The 15701-nt window shown below is 40.7% G+C and overlaps 1 protein-coding gene across 1 annotated transcript in view; it reads right to left on the bottom strand.

Annotated features, from left to right (window-relative positions):
• The window catches only part of LOC102819584 (chromosome unknown open reading frame, human C1orf228), an 82273-nt gene extending 67374 nt beyond the window's left edge, over positions 1-14899 (bottom strand). Inside the window, exons 1-4 of the mRNA XM_006839844.1 lie at positions 14672-14899; positions 4953-5021; positions 3888-4054; positions 2149-2345 (exon numbers count right to left, since the gene is read on the bottom strand). Coding sequence (XP_006839907.1) covers positions 2149-2345; positions 3888-4054; positions 4953-5021; positions 14672-14877 — 639 coding nt within the window. The 5' untranslated portion in view covers positions 14878-14899. The remainder of the gene's footprint in view (positions 1-2148; positions 2346-3887; positions 4055-4952; positions 5022-14671) is intronic.
• Between the last annotated feature and the right edge of the window lie 802 nt (positions 14900-15701).

Here is a 15701-nt window from a genome sequence, read left to right as displayed (position 1 = left end):
CCCTTTTCACTCTTCTTTCTGAGAAATTTCAAGAAGCCACTGTTGGTCATTATGACATTACTTAGGATTTAATTTTTGGCCTGTTTCCTTTTTAGTCTGCCTGTCCCACTCCACAACCCCCATTCAGGCCTTTTTCCTAGTGATAAGCAGTTCATGGCTGGCTGTGGCCTTTTTGTGCTGTCGTTTGGTTTTAAGTGGAAACTGTTACTTTAAATTTTGAGCAAATCTGTGTGCATGTGTAATAGAACCCTTTAAGCGTGGGGGTGGAGTGTCCACTCGCTCAGGCACCCCCTCTAGTCACCTGAATGGAGGTGCACAGCCAGCGAGAGACCAATGAACAGACACACACACAAAGAATGTCCACACCTTTATCTCTGTGGTTCTGTCAGGTGCCCATGGCTGCTCTAATCCTTCCCCCATTTGGTCTCACCCAAGATGGCTGCTCATTAAGCAGCTGAGCACCTTGGATTAAAAAACACTGGGTTTCTTGCTTCTGCTACAAGTTCCACTGACTGTAAGCCTTCCAACCTTCTAAATATATGTGGCTCAGAGTTCTGGGACCATCGCCTAAGTCTGCTTGGTCCAGTATTCTGTGTTTTTGCTGACAGAGCTCCTCACTGCACTTCTACCTGACCCACCATCTTGTTTGTTCCCTACTTCACTCGGTGTATCTTCTGTGGTTTCAGCTACCACTGAAATTCAAATTGACTTCCATGAAACTCACACTGAAATCTTCATCTTGGGTCTCTCTCTGGAGCTTCCGATCTTTAATTTTGACTTTCCAATGGGCAGTTCTGCTATATGTCCTCAGCAGTGATGCCTCCATCTAGCTAGTTGTGAGTATCACTTATGAGTTTAAAATAAATTTTAAAAAAAACAACAAAAAAAACCCCTCATATCTAAGGTTCAACTCAGAACTGTCAGGGAGGCTCAAGATTCAGTGTTGTTGTTGTTTTTAAAAAAAACAAATGACCCAACTTTCCCTTCTTAAGCAGTTTGTTCTGCTTCTCAGAACATTTGGGAACCACCAATTCCCCTTCAGCTCCTGGTGTGGCACTGTAAGATAAGCACTGGACTAAGTAAGGTTGACAGTTCAAACCCACCAGCTGCTCCTCAGAAACCCTATACAGTATCACTATGATTTCGGAGGAGTCCTGGTGTGTCATTGTGGGTTAATGTGCTGGAATGCAAAATCGGTTTGAACCATAAGGTTGGTGGTTCAAGCTCATCAGTTGCTCCTTGGAAACCCTATACAGGGTCGCTATGGGTTGGAACCAACTCGATGGCACTCAACAACAACGACAACAACCACAACAACAAATGATTTTGGAAACAACTCAACAGCACTTAACAACAACAAGGCCTCAAGTTTATGGGTCAAAACCTACCTCCTCCCAAATCAATTTGTTTCTTCTCTTTATTCTTGCTCTTACTTGTTGAATTCTGAAGTTGGATGTCACCGCTGACTTCTTGTACAACCCCAAGTCCCATGCAGTGTGCCGCTGAAACATCCACCCAGCCTGGTCAGCCCTAGACCCACTAGCACAGCTCAGACCTTATTATCTCTTTGATGTTTTCACCGTCTCCCTGCCTCCAGCCCATTCTCTGGAGCTGCTTTGAGAACTTTTGATGGGCAATCTAAAAACTCCTTTTTTTAGATTACCTCTCTCCTGTCCTTCATAAGCACAGCATCTTCACGTGTCGCCATGCTCCAAATCTGACTTCCCTCACCTTCCAGGGCACTGTCTGAGAGAAGGGCTGGAAACAACAAGAGGAGCTTTCCCAAACACTCCAGATCTGGGCCTCTTCATGCTGTGCTGCCTACAAATGCACCATGATTCTTTTACTATCAAATTGACTCCTTTCATATTTTCCGCAGTCTTTTCATCATCCTTGTTGCTTGTCTCAACCACTTTTAAGTCTGCCAACATCTTTCTGATCCTTAAGTAAACAGGACAAATCACTCTGCTGGGAGACATGAACTCTGTGCCCTGCCTTGGCCTTCTGGAAGTAACGCTGATTGAACAGCAGACATGCAGTGGGAGGCTTAGCTCCGTTTCTCATGCCGAGTGGAGTGTAACTGCGGAAGGTAATTGTAAGATTACTGCATGTGAATCAGAATCACAGGACCATGCAGTGTTGGCTCACCTGGGCAGTCCTGAGAGTCTGCAGGGACAGCTGCTGAGCTTTGGGGGATGCACAGGGAAGTAAAGCTATTAGACCTTTGTACACTTGATTCTGGTACTTAGGATTGCCATGGACCAAAGCATCCAGCAGAACCTGTACCTCCTCCTGGGTCTCTTCTGACTTAGATTTGGCTAAAAATTCTGCTATGGATCGGACACCTGAGCAAAGAACAGAAGAAATGTTAAATTGGAAGGGATTCATGAGAACAATCCCCTTTCAAGTTTACATAATATGAAATAATAGGATTAAGATCTATTCAGCCAAGATTGTGAAATCAAAGCAAAGTGGAGGCTCAGTTCTCACCACTCTTTTGTTCTCCACATAGCTGTGTTGCTAGAGAATTCTGTTTCAGCCTAGGCATGCCAATATCAGTGCTTTAAAATTTAAAAGGGCTCTGCCACATGTACAAATAAAACAGGACTTTTTTTTTTTTTTATTGCTATATGGTAACTAAAGGAGCCCTGCTGGTGTTTTGGGATAAACATTGGGCTGCTAATCGCAAGATCCACTGTTCAAACCCACAGGCTGCTCCTCAGGAGAAAACTAACGTGGCTGTCTGCTCCTGTAAATATTTACAATCTCAGAAACCCTTTGGAACAGTTCTATTCTGTCCTATAGGGCCACTAGGAGTCAGAATCAACTCAGTGGCAGTAGGTTTGGGTTTGGTTTATATAGTAACTAACAATTGTACACCTTACAAATTTTTTCACAACTATTGCGCTGATCCTCAGAAACCCTATACAGGGTTGCTATGAGTTGGAACCGACTCGCCAGCACTTAACAACAATTAACAATGATTTTATTTAATCCTAGGAATGATATTGAGATGGAGGTGTTAGTCTCATTTTACAGATAAAGACACTAAGTTCCCAAGAGGTCCTGGGGAAGGCAGAGATGAAATGAAAAGTGTGGTGCATGAAACACATTGACAGAGGGCTGCATGTGGTCTGATGTTTCCTTTACACCCCTCAATCATAGCATCTGATAGATTATACTGGATTATTCACCTTTCTCATCAGACAGTAAGCTCTTTGAAGACAGGGACTGTATTTTATTTATTTTTGCATCCCTAGCACCTTAGCAATATCTAGAACATGTTGTTTTTGCTTAATGCTGTCAAGTCAGCGCCAACTCACAGCGACCTTATATAGGGTTTCCAAGGAGCGGCTGATGGGTTTAAATTGCTGAACTTTCAGTTAGCAGTCCAGTGCTTATCCTACAGTGTCACATCAGGACTCCCACCTAGAACATAGTTGTTGTTGTTGTTGTTACGTGCCGTGAAGTCGGTTCCGACTCATAGCGACCCTGTACAGCATTTCCGAGGCTGTAAATCTTTACGTGAGCAGAAAGCCTCATGTGTATCATTTGATTTCAGTTGTTTTCCCTTTCTAGAGTCTTTACTTAATTCCACAAAGGATTTTAGGTAACTGCTCAATAAATCTTTGTTGAATGGATGCATGAAAGAGGATACATTTAAAAAATGGAGACATATTTCCAACACTGCCATTGAAAAATTTCCTCAAACCATCAGGAAAATCATAAATCCAGGTCTCCTGGTGATAACATAGACAGAAGCTAATTGAGTCCACTGTGCAAAACATTTCCTGTGCCACCAGCTCTAAGATGTGTTTTACTACAGCAGTGGTGGGTGTTGCCCTATTTCACCCAGGACCTACACCCATATCACGCACCATACCTACCATAGCTTTCACAAATGAGCTCCTTGTATTTCCTGCCAGAGTTGGCAATAAGTTGAAGTAATTTGATGGATTCCTTTTTGTCCTCCTCCTTGATCTTTCCCAGCCCCAGTATTTCCAAGAGTGTTAGGACACCTCCAACTTCAAGGAATTCTATAAGGTATCGATTACTGTCCAGAAGGGATAGAAGAGTCAGAATAAACACTTGTCAAGCCCCTTGGCACTAACCTTTCTAAGGGAACTTAATGTCCTTTCTCCACATACTTTACCCTCCTATCCAGGAAAATTCTCCAATGGGTAAAGTGACACCAAGGTTTGGAAATTCTTCCTTTTAGCAGGAAATGCAAACAGTACAGTGACACTTCTTGTCTTGGATTTCTAACATCTGTTTTCCCTTTTTCTTGTAACAGCACCTCAATTGCCCCATGGGCATCACCTATTCACCACTCATAGGCCAAGTGGTTTTGGGGACAGGGCATATCATCTTCCTGATCTTAGGTATGGGGTCAGGCATATGACCTAAGTTGATCCAATGGGGCTCAAAATGCAGGAAATTTTAGGAGCCCTTGGGAAAGATGTGTTTTCTTTTGGGCATGGCTGAGTTACTGAGTGCCAACAGCACACAGAGGTAAGCCTGGAATTTCTGAGTGCCACAGCATACAGAGTCCTAAGAGTGCAGAGGGCACAAAAACTGAGAAGTGGAGAAAAACAGAGGGGAGACCAAGTACTGATGACATTGGGCCCTAGATCTAGTCAGGCCTGAGATACAGACTCCAAACCTCATGATTTTTCAGTTAAGTCAAATTTCCTTTTTTCTTACATCTTTGTGAGCTGGTTTTCAGTAGTTTGCAACCAAGAGGGTTCTGAGTGGTGATGTGTTAAAATGCAGAACATGGGACAGAGGAGCAACTACAGCAGGACCACTGTGGACCCACCTCTTGGCTCATTCTGAGGGCCCCTGAACACCCACTGGTAGCTAGAAGTCATGGTCTCATGTGGTGAATTCCAAGGACACCAGGAGCCCAATATGCTACTCTGGAGCATCTCTGGAACAAACCTTGTACTCACCTGCATACAGCTGACAAGAAGATGCCAATGGACTTCAGCAGCTTATTTAAACAACAGCCAGTCATGTAGCTGGATGACAGGTTAAAGAGTGAATTTCAGGGTGCTTTTTTACTCAGGTACCAGATCCTGTGCTTGATTCCTGGTAGCATATACTGCCCAAGAAGACCATGCAGCTGAATTGTGCCCTTTACTCTCAGAGAGGCCACCAGGCTGAAGGGGAAGTGACTACCCTCATGGGGTGGAGAGAAGAACATGCTGGGAGTCATGCTTACAGTCTTCCTGGAAGCTCTGCTAGGCTCTCTAGGGAGCAGAAGGGTTCTAATAAGTAAAAGGTGCATGGAAAAAACTTGGGGTCAATTCCCAACTGTCCTCCAAGCCATGACCACTATACCCTTGGGTCTGAGCAGTTGTGCTTCATTCTTATGACTTCTCTAAAAATAATCAGCTTCATCATTCTCAATTTTGTCCTTGCTCTAAAGTTTTACATTGGAGGTCACTATTTTTATGAAGAATTGCATGGCTTCCTGGTAAGAATATCAGGAGGTGGTAGAAAAATTAAACTCTGATTTAAAACAACCTCAGTATTTAATGTTATTTTTTAATGTGAGTCTTTGCAAAAAAGCTTCATTGTAATAAAGCATCCAGAGCACGCATCAGCTCAGATACAAGGTATGAAATCAAGCCACAACAGAAAAGGAACCAGTCAACAATTACTAGGCTCATAACACATCACAGGCTCTTAGAACACTTAAGAAATTAGCTGAAATTATTGCAGCTCATAGAGGATGACTGAGAGCTTCCAAGACTGATAAAGGCTAATGTAATGGGTTGGAGGTAATGGTGCTTTGTTGGGGGGTAGGGGAAAGGCAGGCATGAGGCAAATTATCTCTGCTGCACCCTGGTTCCCAGGATGCCAATAGAAGTAGAGACAGATTGGCTCATTAGAAAAGGCTCTTTACTGCAAAAAGTGTTTGCTCTGCAGCCAGGCGCCCTGCCTGTTGCCACTACCAACCCACATTGCATTCTCTTTCTTTTAACATCATCCCTACCCCAACCCCCAACTTGCATGCTGCCTCAATCTCCTTTTTCTTCAGTTACCAGAGGACCAGCTCTTGTCACCTTCCTTCTTTTCCTCTGTCTCAGGCTAGGCTTGATTTCATGTTGTTGTTGTGTGCAACCGATTTGAATATGAATCACAGACAGCCTTTATGACAGAGTAGAACTGTTTCCTAGGATTTCCTAGGCTATAATCGCTGGAGACGGATATCATGTTTGGTAAGGTGGAGGGTCAGAGAAAAAGAGGAAGACCCCCAATGAGATGGATTGGCCAGGTGGCAGTATCGATGGACTCAAATATGGCAACAGTAGTGAGGTTGGCCTAGGATTGGGCAGTGTTTCGGTCTGCTGTGCACAGGGTTGCTATGAGTTGGTGCCGACTGGATGGCACCCAACAACAACCACAACAACAATCCTTACTGGGCAGGTCACTAGGTCTTTTTTCCAATGGAGCAGCTGGTGGGTTTGAACTGCTGATCTCTCAGTTAGCAGCTGAGTTCTTAACCAGGAATCTGTACCACCAGGAATCCTCATTTTAATAGCCTCTCATTATAGGACGGGGTTTCAAAAAATTCATGGAACTAAAAGATAATGGAGTTTATCCATGAACTTTTTGAAGCCTCTTCATGTATTTTGGGTCTATTATTCCCCCAGTTATGAGCATTTATTGTGCTCCAGGCACTGTGCTCATGGCATCACTTGCATTGTCTCATTCAATTCTCAAGACAGCCCCGTGGTGGTGGTGGTTGTGTGTCACCCAGTCACCTCTGACTCATAGTGACCATGTTTAGGGTTTCCAAGGCTGTAAATCTTTATGGGAGCAGAAAGCCTCATCCTTCTCCCATGAAGCGACTGGTAGATTCAAACTGCTGACCTTGTGGTTAGCGGCCCAGCTCATAATACTCTATGCTACCAAGGCATGCTATTAGCATTTCCATTTACCACATGAGAAAACAGTCTTAGGTGAATGACTGTCCAAGGTCCCAAAGCTAACTGATGGAACCACCCTGGCTGTAGACAAATGGAGGGAGTCAGGCCATTTATGTAGATTATCACCTTCATGTAGAAGGTAGAACTGTGGGTGGGGTGGGAAAGGGTGAGATACTGCAGTACAGTGGATGGTCAACAGGCTTTGGGTCAGACAAAATCAGCTGCGATCAAGTCAATTCTAACTCATGGAGAGTCCATTTGTTTCAGAACAGACATGCACACCATTTTATTTTGATGTCTGTGACCTTTGGAAATAATCCAGGACTTTTTTCTAAGGTACCTCTGGGTGGATTTGAATCACCAACCTTCTAATTAGTAGCCGAGCGCTCGAGGCTTACCTTTCTTATTTATATAATGGGATAAAACCAATCATCTATTAAGTTGTGTTAGGCTCAAATGAGAGTATTTGTACAGAACAGAGTTTAATGACTAAAACATAAAAAAGATACATTAAATAGTAGCTAATAATTTTATCCTTATACTGACCTATTTTGAAAATTCAAAGCTAAGAGAAGTGTTTGAGGCTTATATGGGATTATATGGTTGTCAATCTTGCAAAAAATAATGATGCTATCCACATGCAGGACCCTTGCCTCACACCATCCACAAAAACAAATTCAAAATACTTTAAGATCTTATACGTAAACACTAAACCCATAAAGTTCTTAGAAGAACAAACAGGGGCAATGCTGTTAGGCCCAGCTTTCAAAAATGGATTATCTAATACAATAACAAAAGCACAAACAGCAAAAGACAAAATAAATGGGACTTCATAAAAATTAAAAACTTTTGTTCATCAAAAGACTTTACCAAAAGTGAAAATACAAGCTATTGACTGGGAGAATATCTTCAGAAATTATATAGCCAACAAGACTCTAATAGCCAATATATATATATAAAACTTTGACAATTTAATAACAAAAAGACAACTTAATCATAAAATAGGCAAAGGGCTTGAGGACATATTTAATCAAACAGGGCAAGAAAATGTCATTAGCCATCAGAGAAATGCAAATCAAAACCACAATGAGACATCATTACACTTCCACTAGAATGGCTAAGTTAAAAGGAAAACAAAACAGAAACAGAAAATAACAAACAGTGAGGATGGGGGAAAATTGGAACTTTTATCCACTACTGGTGGGAATGCAAAATGGTACAACTTTTATGAAAAACAGTATGGAGATTCTTTAAAAAACTAAAAACAGAACTACCATATGACCTAGCAATTCCACTCCTAGGAATATACCCCAAAGACTTGAAAGCACTGACTTAAAAAGAGACTAGTTCACCAATATTTATTTCAGCACTCTTCACAATAACCAAAAATTCTAAACAATCTAAGTGCCCAACAACAAATGAATGAATAAACAAAATGTGGTGTATACATACAATGGAATACTACTTAGCCAGTAAGGAAAATGAAGTCTTAATACATGCTACAGTATACAAAGAGCTTCAAGACCTTATGCTGAGTAAATAAGTCAACCACAAAAGAACAAATATTATGTGACCTCACTTATATAAAAAGGTAAGAAGAGGAAAATATATAGAGACCAAAGTTTATTAGTAGTTATCAGGGGTAGGAGGGAGGGAGAAAAAGGGGTTAAAAAGTGATAGGAAAATGATATTGATTAAGAGTAGGCTGGCATAGCCAATAATTGTAATTGCTGTCAATAAGCTGTATACCTGTAAAAAGATGAACTGATAAAAGTTCTGAGACAGATATATTTACAACAATGACCAAAAAAAAAAAAAGCTAGCTACTAAGGTTGCTTATGTACAACCAAACACTTCATGGGACTTGGTTCCTTTGTTTGGAAGTTTAAGGCCATGATTTCATGGGACATTATAGTTGATTAGCCTAATAATGTGTTTAGTGCTTCTGATCTGTTCTACCTCCAAGTTTGTTGCATTGTATCTGTGGTTTTAAAAGCTTACAAGCAGCTATTTCAGGTACAATTGATTTCAATTCACCCGGAACAACTTAGGAAGGAGAATCAGGGATAACAGAAGGATATGAAGTGTGTAGCTACTTGCCTCCAGGAAGAACTGCCTCCTTTGCCATGAAACCAGAAGGACTGAATGGTGCCCGGCTATCATTTCAATCAAAGATTCCATAGAAGAATCCTGATCAAAAGGGGGAAAATATAGAACAGAATTTCAAATTCTCATGGACTTTAGACTTTCTGGAGCCATGCAGAGTAGATGAACTTTTGGAACTATTGCCCTGAAATAAATAATCTTTAAATCTCAAACAAAAATATCCCTTGAAGTCTTCTTAAAACCAAACAATAATGTAACTAAACTATTTAAAAATGTCTGCTTAAGTATTATGTCCTTTTAAGAACTACCTATACGGAATCAAACTGACAACAGCAACTTGAAAGATTAGATAACCATTTTGTTGTTAAGTGCTGTCGAGTCGATTCTGACTCATAGCAACCCTGTACAGGGTTTCCTAGGTTGTAAATCTTTATGGGAGCAGAAAGCCTCATCTTTCTCCTGTAGAACAGCTGGTAGGTTTGAACTGCTGACCTTAAGGTTCACAGCCGGGGCTAATGAGGGAGGAACAACTTAAAAAAGGAGGGTGAGAATGATTGCACAACTCAAAGGATGTTATCAATGTCATTTTACATGTAGAAACCGTTGAATTTGCATACATTTTACTGTGTATATTCTCAGCAACAATAAAATAAAATTTAAAGAAAACAAAAGATGCTAAATTGATTTGTTTTCTTTCAAAACTCACCATAGCTGGACCACTGGGCAGAAGTGGGATCATGAATTTAAAATGCTTTATCACTTCAGCTAGCCTATCTTATCTGTTGTATGACAAGGTCACAAAAAGTTATAGTTTGGTGTAAAAACTTTAAATATACAGTGTAGTATATTAAAAGTACAGTTCAATAAGCATTTACTGAGAATCCATTATATGTTGTCCTAGTGGTGCAAATGGTTAAGTGCTAACCAAAAGGCTGGTGATTCAAACCCACCTAATGGTTCTGTGCCAGGAGAAAGACCTGGCAATCTGTTTCTGTGAAAATTACAGCCATGAAAATCCTATGGGGAAGTTCTATTCTACCACATGGGATTGCTGTGAGCTAGAAGAGACCAACAACAGCACACAGGCACCTAGGATATGGAGCAGAAAGATACAACAATGCCTAGAACAATATGTGCAGTGACTGAGGGGAAAATGAAGTCAGCTGAAGACAGGATCTTGGGAAACCCAAACCTTTAAAGAGTGGGTAGAAAAGGCCCTGAGAAAATAACTGAGAAGCAGCAATCAAAGAAGGAAGAGGAGGGAGAGCTTAAGAAGGTCAAGCAGGGACAGGACTAGGGTAAGGTTTATGAGGCACTTACTTTAGGTACAACATTTAAGAGGGTGCCAAGAAAAAAATGCAGTAATCAAGATAAATAATACTTCAATGAAACATTTATAAAAGTAAAAATGAATGCAAAAAATCCACAATAAACAAAATATTAAAACTTTAATTAAAGATAAGATTGATTCTTTACCTATAGGAGGACCGTGGCTCACTCACCTCACCTTATGAGTAAGTAAGGTAAGGAATGACAAGAGTGTTCTAGATTTGGCCACAAACAGGCTGCTGACAACCTTGTGAGGTTAATGACATGAGTGGTGGGGAGAGAAGCCAGACTGGGCATTGATATTTCTCAAAGCATGATTTGTGGACCATTGGGATCAGAGTCACCCAGGGTGCTTGTTAAAAATGAAGAGTCTGGGGCCTGACTCTCAATCCAATAAATCAGACCTTTGGGGTGAGTGGGGAGGTAGGTTGGTAATCAGCAATTTAAACTATCTTCACTGATGTTGACTTGCAATACTGTAGGAGTTTTTAGGCAAAATACTGAATGATGCAGAAAGCATCAAAAGAAGATGAAAGAAACATAGGACCTTAGGACCATCAAAAAAGAAGAGCACATGCAGTGTGGGACCCTATCCAGAGAAGCAGTAACACTAGAGATGGAGACAGAGATGAGGATATGGAGAGAGAGAGCAGCTGAGGACTTTGGACTCATGGAAAGAGAGGGACTAGGTGCTGGTGGCCATGAGGCAGGCTTGCAAAATGTGCCCTTTGCTTGTTTAAATTATTATATATTCCTGAGCGTTTCTGTGTACATCCCCCCTCAAAAACAAAACAAAACAGAACAGGGAATGGAAGCAAATACTGTTGAATTATGATGCACAGATGTGATTGCAATGAAATGATGGTGTACAGCCGTTATGTTTTCCCATGTAAACTATCACTCAGTTCACCATAAAAACTTACCAAAAAAAGAGAGACCATAGCAACCATAAAAAAATAAGAGTAATAGCAAGTATTGATACGTACCTGCCACTGAAACTATACAATAGAGCATAACTTGTTGTTGTTAAATGCTGTTGAGTCAATTCCGACTCAGTGACCCTGTATAGGGTTTCCGCGGAGCAGCTGGTGGGTCTGAACTACTGACCTTGTGGTTCACAGTCCAGTGTGATCACAATGCCACACCAGGAGTCCAGAACATAACTAGTATAGTCAAATTCAGTGCTCTCTTTGTGCCCCTTTCTGATTGCATCCTTTCTTTCCACTATTCCAATTTACTACTCTCTTGATATTGGGGATAATAATTCCCTTGAAACCTGCGGAAACCATCAGACAATATCATTAATATCACAAGCAAGTAAAATTTTGCTAAGATAATTAAAAAACTGCTTCAACAATAAATTCACAGGGAACTGCCAGATGTTCAAGTTGTATTCAGATGAGGATGTGGAATGAGGGACACCACTGTTGATGTCAGATGGAAGCAGAGAACACCAAAAAATGGTTGCCTGTGCTTTATTGACTATGCAAAGACTTTTGACTTTGTGGATCATGACAAGTTACAGACAATACTGTGGAGAATGATTATTCTAGAACACGTAATCATGCTCATGAGGGCCACATACACAGACCAAGAGGCCTGTGTAACAGAAGAAAGGGATACTGAATGGTTTAAAATCAGGAAAGGTGTGCATCAGGGTTGTATTCTTTTACCATAATTGCCCACTCTGTATACTGAGCATATAATCTGAGAAGCTGGATTATACGAAGAAGAATGTGGCTCAGGACTGAAGACTCATTAACAACCTATGGTATGTGGATGATATAACCTTGCTGCTGAAAGTGAAGAGAACATAAAATACTTACTGATGAAAATCAATGACCTTTGATATGGGTTGCACCTAAATGTAAAGAAAAAAAAAAAAAATCCTGACCACTGGATCAGTACATAACATCATGATAAATGGAGAAAAGATTGAAGTTGTCAAAAACTTCATTTTTTCTTGGATCCACCATCATCAACATCCATGGAATCAGCAGTCAAGAAATCAAATGACTTATCACATCAAGCAAATCTGATGCATAAGACCTCTTTAAAGTGTTGGAAAGCAATGATGTCATTTGAGGACTAAGGTGTGCCTGACCCAAGCCATGGTATTTTCAATAGCCTTATTTGCATGTGAAAGTTGGACATTGAATAAGGAAGTTTGTAGAAGAATGGATGCATTTGAATTACGGTGTTGGAGAAGAATATTAAAAGTATCATGGACTGTGAGAACAACAAACAAATCTGTGTTGAAATAAGTACAACCATGTCTCTCATACTTCGTACATATTATCAGGTGGAACCAGTCCCTGGAGAAGGACATCATGCTTGGTAAACTGGAAAATAGCGAAAAAGAGGGGAGACCCCCAATTAGATGGATTGGCACAATGGCAGCAACAATGGGCTCATGTGAAGTTAGCAATTATGTTGTACACAGGGTCACTATGAGTCAGAACCAACTTGACGGCACTTAACAATAACATCAGAAAACATTAAGGTCAAACTACAGGTGCATCAACAGTATTCCCTTTGGTCTTTGTTCTAAGCATCTGCCTGATTCCTTATTTCATCAGTGATTTAAATGTAAAGAAAAAGAGAGCTGTGCTTACTTAAACCTACAGTTCTCATTAGTTCATTCCTTTATCCAGTAAACATGTATTGTGCTAGGTGTTAGAAATGAAAAAATGAGTAAAAGAGATGTAATACTTTCTCTCAAGGAGCTTAGAATCCAGTGGAGGAAATATTAAGGAGGTAATAACACTAAAAAGTCATGACCATTATGGTAGTACAAATGCTATGAGGTAGGCAAAAGTTGAGAAAAGTGCTTCCTAAGAAAATGTTTAAATTGAGATGTGAATAATGGAAAGAGGAGTCAAACAAATAAAGAAAGGGTTAAAAAAGGGGAGGGTCTTAGGCAAGGGGGAAATATATTATGAATGGACCTGAGATGAATCTATAGCATGCTGTGGGCATACAGAGCAGGTGTACTCTCAATATGCATTTTGGGGTCCCTGAATACAGACACTTCAAAACTTAACATGTCCCAAACTAAACAGGTTACCCTACACTTGCTCCTCTTCTTGTGTTCTCTTTCCCTATAAAAGTACTCTGTTCATCTATTTTCTCAAGCCAGAACTGTGAGCGTCATCCTGTGAGAGATGCACGAGGTACTTGCATGTGTGGGTACAGAATTCAGATTCTAGAGAGAAATTTGGGTGGGAGTACAGATTCGCTATTGATGGCACTTAACAACCACAACCAGATCTGAGAGTCCTCAACACCTAAGTGGTGCTGACATCCTGGCAACGGACTCGCTCAGGGAGAATCTGAGGGTGGATGGAGTCCCGTGGAATAGCAACATTGAAGGGATGGATGAAGAAGATACACAGAGGACAGAAAGATAGGAGAAATGTTAATACAGAAACCAAGGGGAGGGTGTTTTGAGAAGTGGGAAAGGTTTATTACCAAAAATCACTGAAAGGACACATATAAGGACTAAGGATGCAGTTACTGGTTTTTCAATTAGAAAAGCACTACTAACATAGGCGAGATCTGCCATCAGAGTAGTGGTGAGGATAGAAGAAGTCAAATTGCAGTGGGTAGAAGACAAAACGGAGATGATATGGACAGGGGGAGGGTCCACTTTTTCAAGAAGCTTCACCAAAAAGAATAGGAGCTGGGTATGGACACAGGTTTGAGACAGATTTCATTTTCTTTTTTAAGGTTGTTGTTGTTGTTCTCATGTGCCGTAGAGTCAGTTCTAACTCATAGCAACCCCGTATAGGGTTTCTGAGGCTTTAAATCTTTACGGGAGCAGAAATCCTCCCCTTTCTCCTGAGGAACAGCTGGTAGTTTCGAACTGCTGACCTTGCGGTTCGCAGCCCGGTAACCAGTATGGTACCAGAAGAAGATTCATGCATCAGACACACGCTGATGAAAAGAGTCAATAATAAAACAAGGGAAAAAGATATAGAAGACAAAGAACACAGTCCCAAAGGAGATGCAAGGGGACTGAAATGCAAAACAAATAGAGGATCAGCCCTAGACAGAAGGAATACCTACTTCTTCAACTTTGACAGGAGCAAATAAGGTAAAGGGTGAGAGTGAAGGTACATTTATAGGCGAGGGAAGACAGGAAGTTGAATGTATTCTTGACTTTTGGGATGTTATTTTTAATCACCAGAGGTTGTACTATAAAATACTAGAGAGAATCAAGAGAAAAGCTCCTGTAACAATACTCTTTTTCTCTTTTGAAGATGGTTTAATTTTTTTCTTCTTGCAATAAAGGATACATGAGTCTAAGCCAGGTAGTCAGCCGTACCAGAAACAAACTGGCTCCCTGGGAAAACTCTTGCTCCAATTCAGGTGCAGTCTTGCCTTGGTTGGTTTCAATGAAATTTTGGAGGATGTGACTCCTTGCGACTTTGCCAGCATTGTCCCAATCCTGTAAAAAACTTAAGAGCCTGCTAATTGCTGCCTGCTCTTTTATAGATGTCATGCTCAATCAGTCCTGAAGTTGGCTACAGAAGGAGAGAGAACAGATAAGTTACCACAATGTTTAGAACCATACAATTCTTATATGTGACTCAGAGTTTTGCTTTCCCAGAAATTAACTGGAGGCAGAGATAGCCTCTGTAACCCACACAAGTGTGGTTACTTTCAGAATACATCTCTAGGACTAGTCATCTGACACCATAGGGACACTCTGGCTGTTTTATAATGGAATTATGAACCAAGGTAATACACTTTGGCATCTTTGCTGATGCTAGCAACTGGAAGCTCAGATGAAGCTCACCTCCCTCCAGCTGAGATGAGGTACCTGTTAAAAACCTGCATCAAATACCTTACTTCAGAGATATGGGTCTTTAGAGACTGGCCCATGCTTATGCCAGTCAGCTAAGATAAAATGCTCCTTCACATTATACCTTGGGCTTTTACACTAACTCTCTTTAAAAACAATTTTTAAAAAAAGTTAGTGAAAAGAAAAGTTCCCATTCCTTAGTTGGATTAATGGGCTGTGGTTTGTAGGAGTCCGTGTCCTTGAGAGAGTGTTTTTAGTGGGGGAGGGAAGATTTAAAATAAACCCGTTTTCCAAAAATAGTTGTGATTGAAAGTGTTATTATCCATAACAAATGTTAGTGCTGATGGGAGAAAGGCATGTGTGATTCTTTTGTCTAACAGACAAGTGAAAGTCATATTTCACATTATCATGGAGTTTTCTGTGATTTACAGAATATTTGTGAAACATTACTTGCAGGGGCCATGATTGATATGGAGAGAACAGCTTGTGTGTAGGGGAGATGTGTATTTCATGAAGACTGT

Source organism: Chrysochloris asiatica, unplaced genomic scaffold (genome assembly GCF_000296735.1).
Source record: "Chrysochloris asiatica unplaced genomic scaffold, ChrAsi1.0 scaffold00026, whole genome shotgun sequence".
Classification (NCBI taxonomy): domain Eukaryota; kingdom Metazoa; phylum Chordata; class Mammalia; order Afrosoricida; family Chrysochloridae; genus Chrysochloris; species Chrysochloris asiatica.
This window is presented reverse-complemented; position numbering and strand designations above follow the sequence as displayed.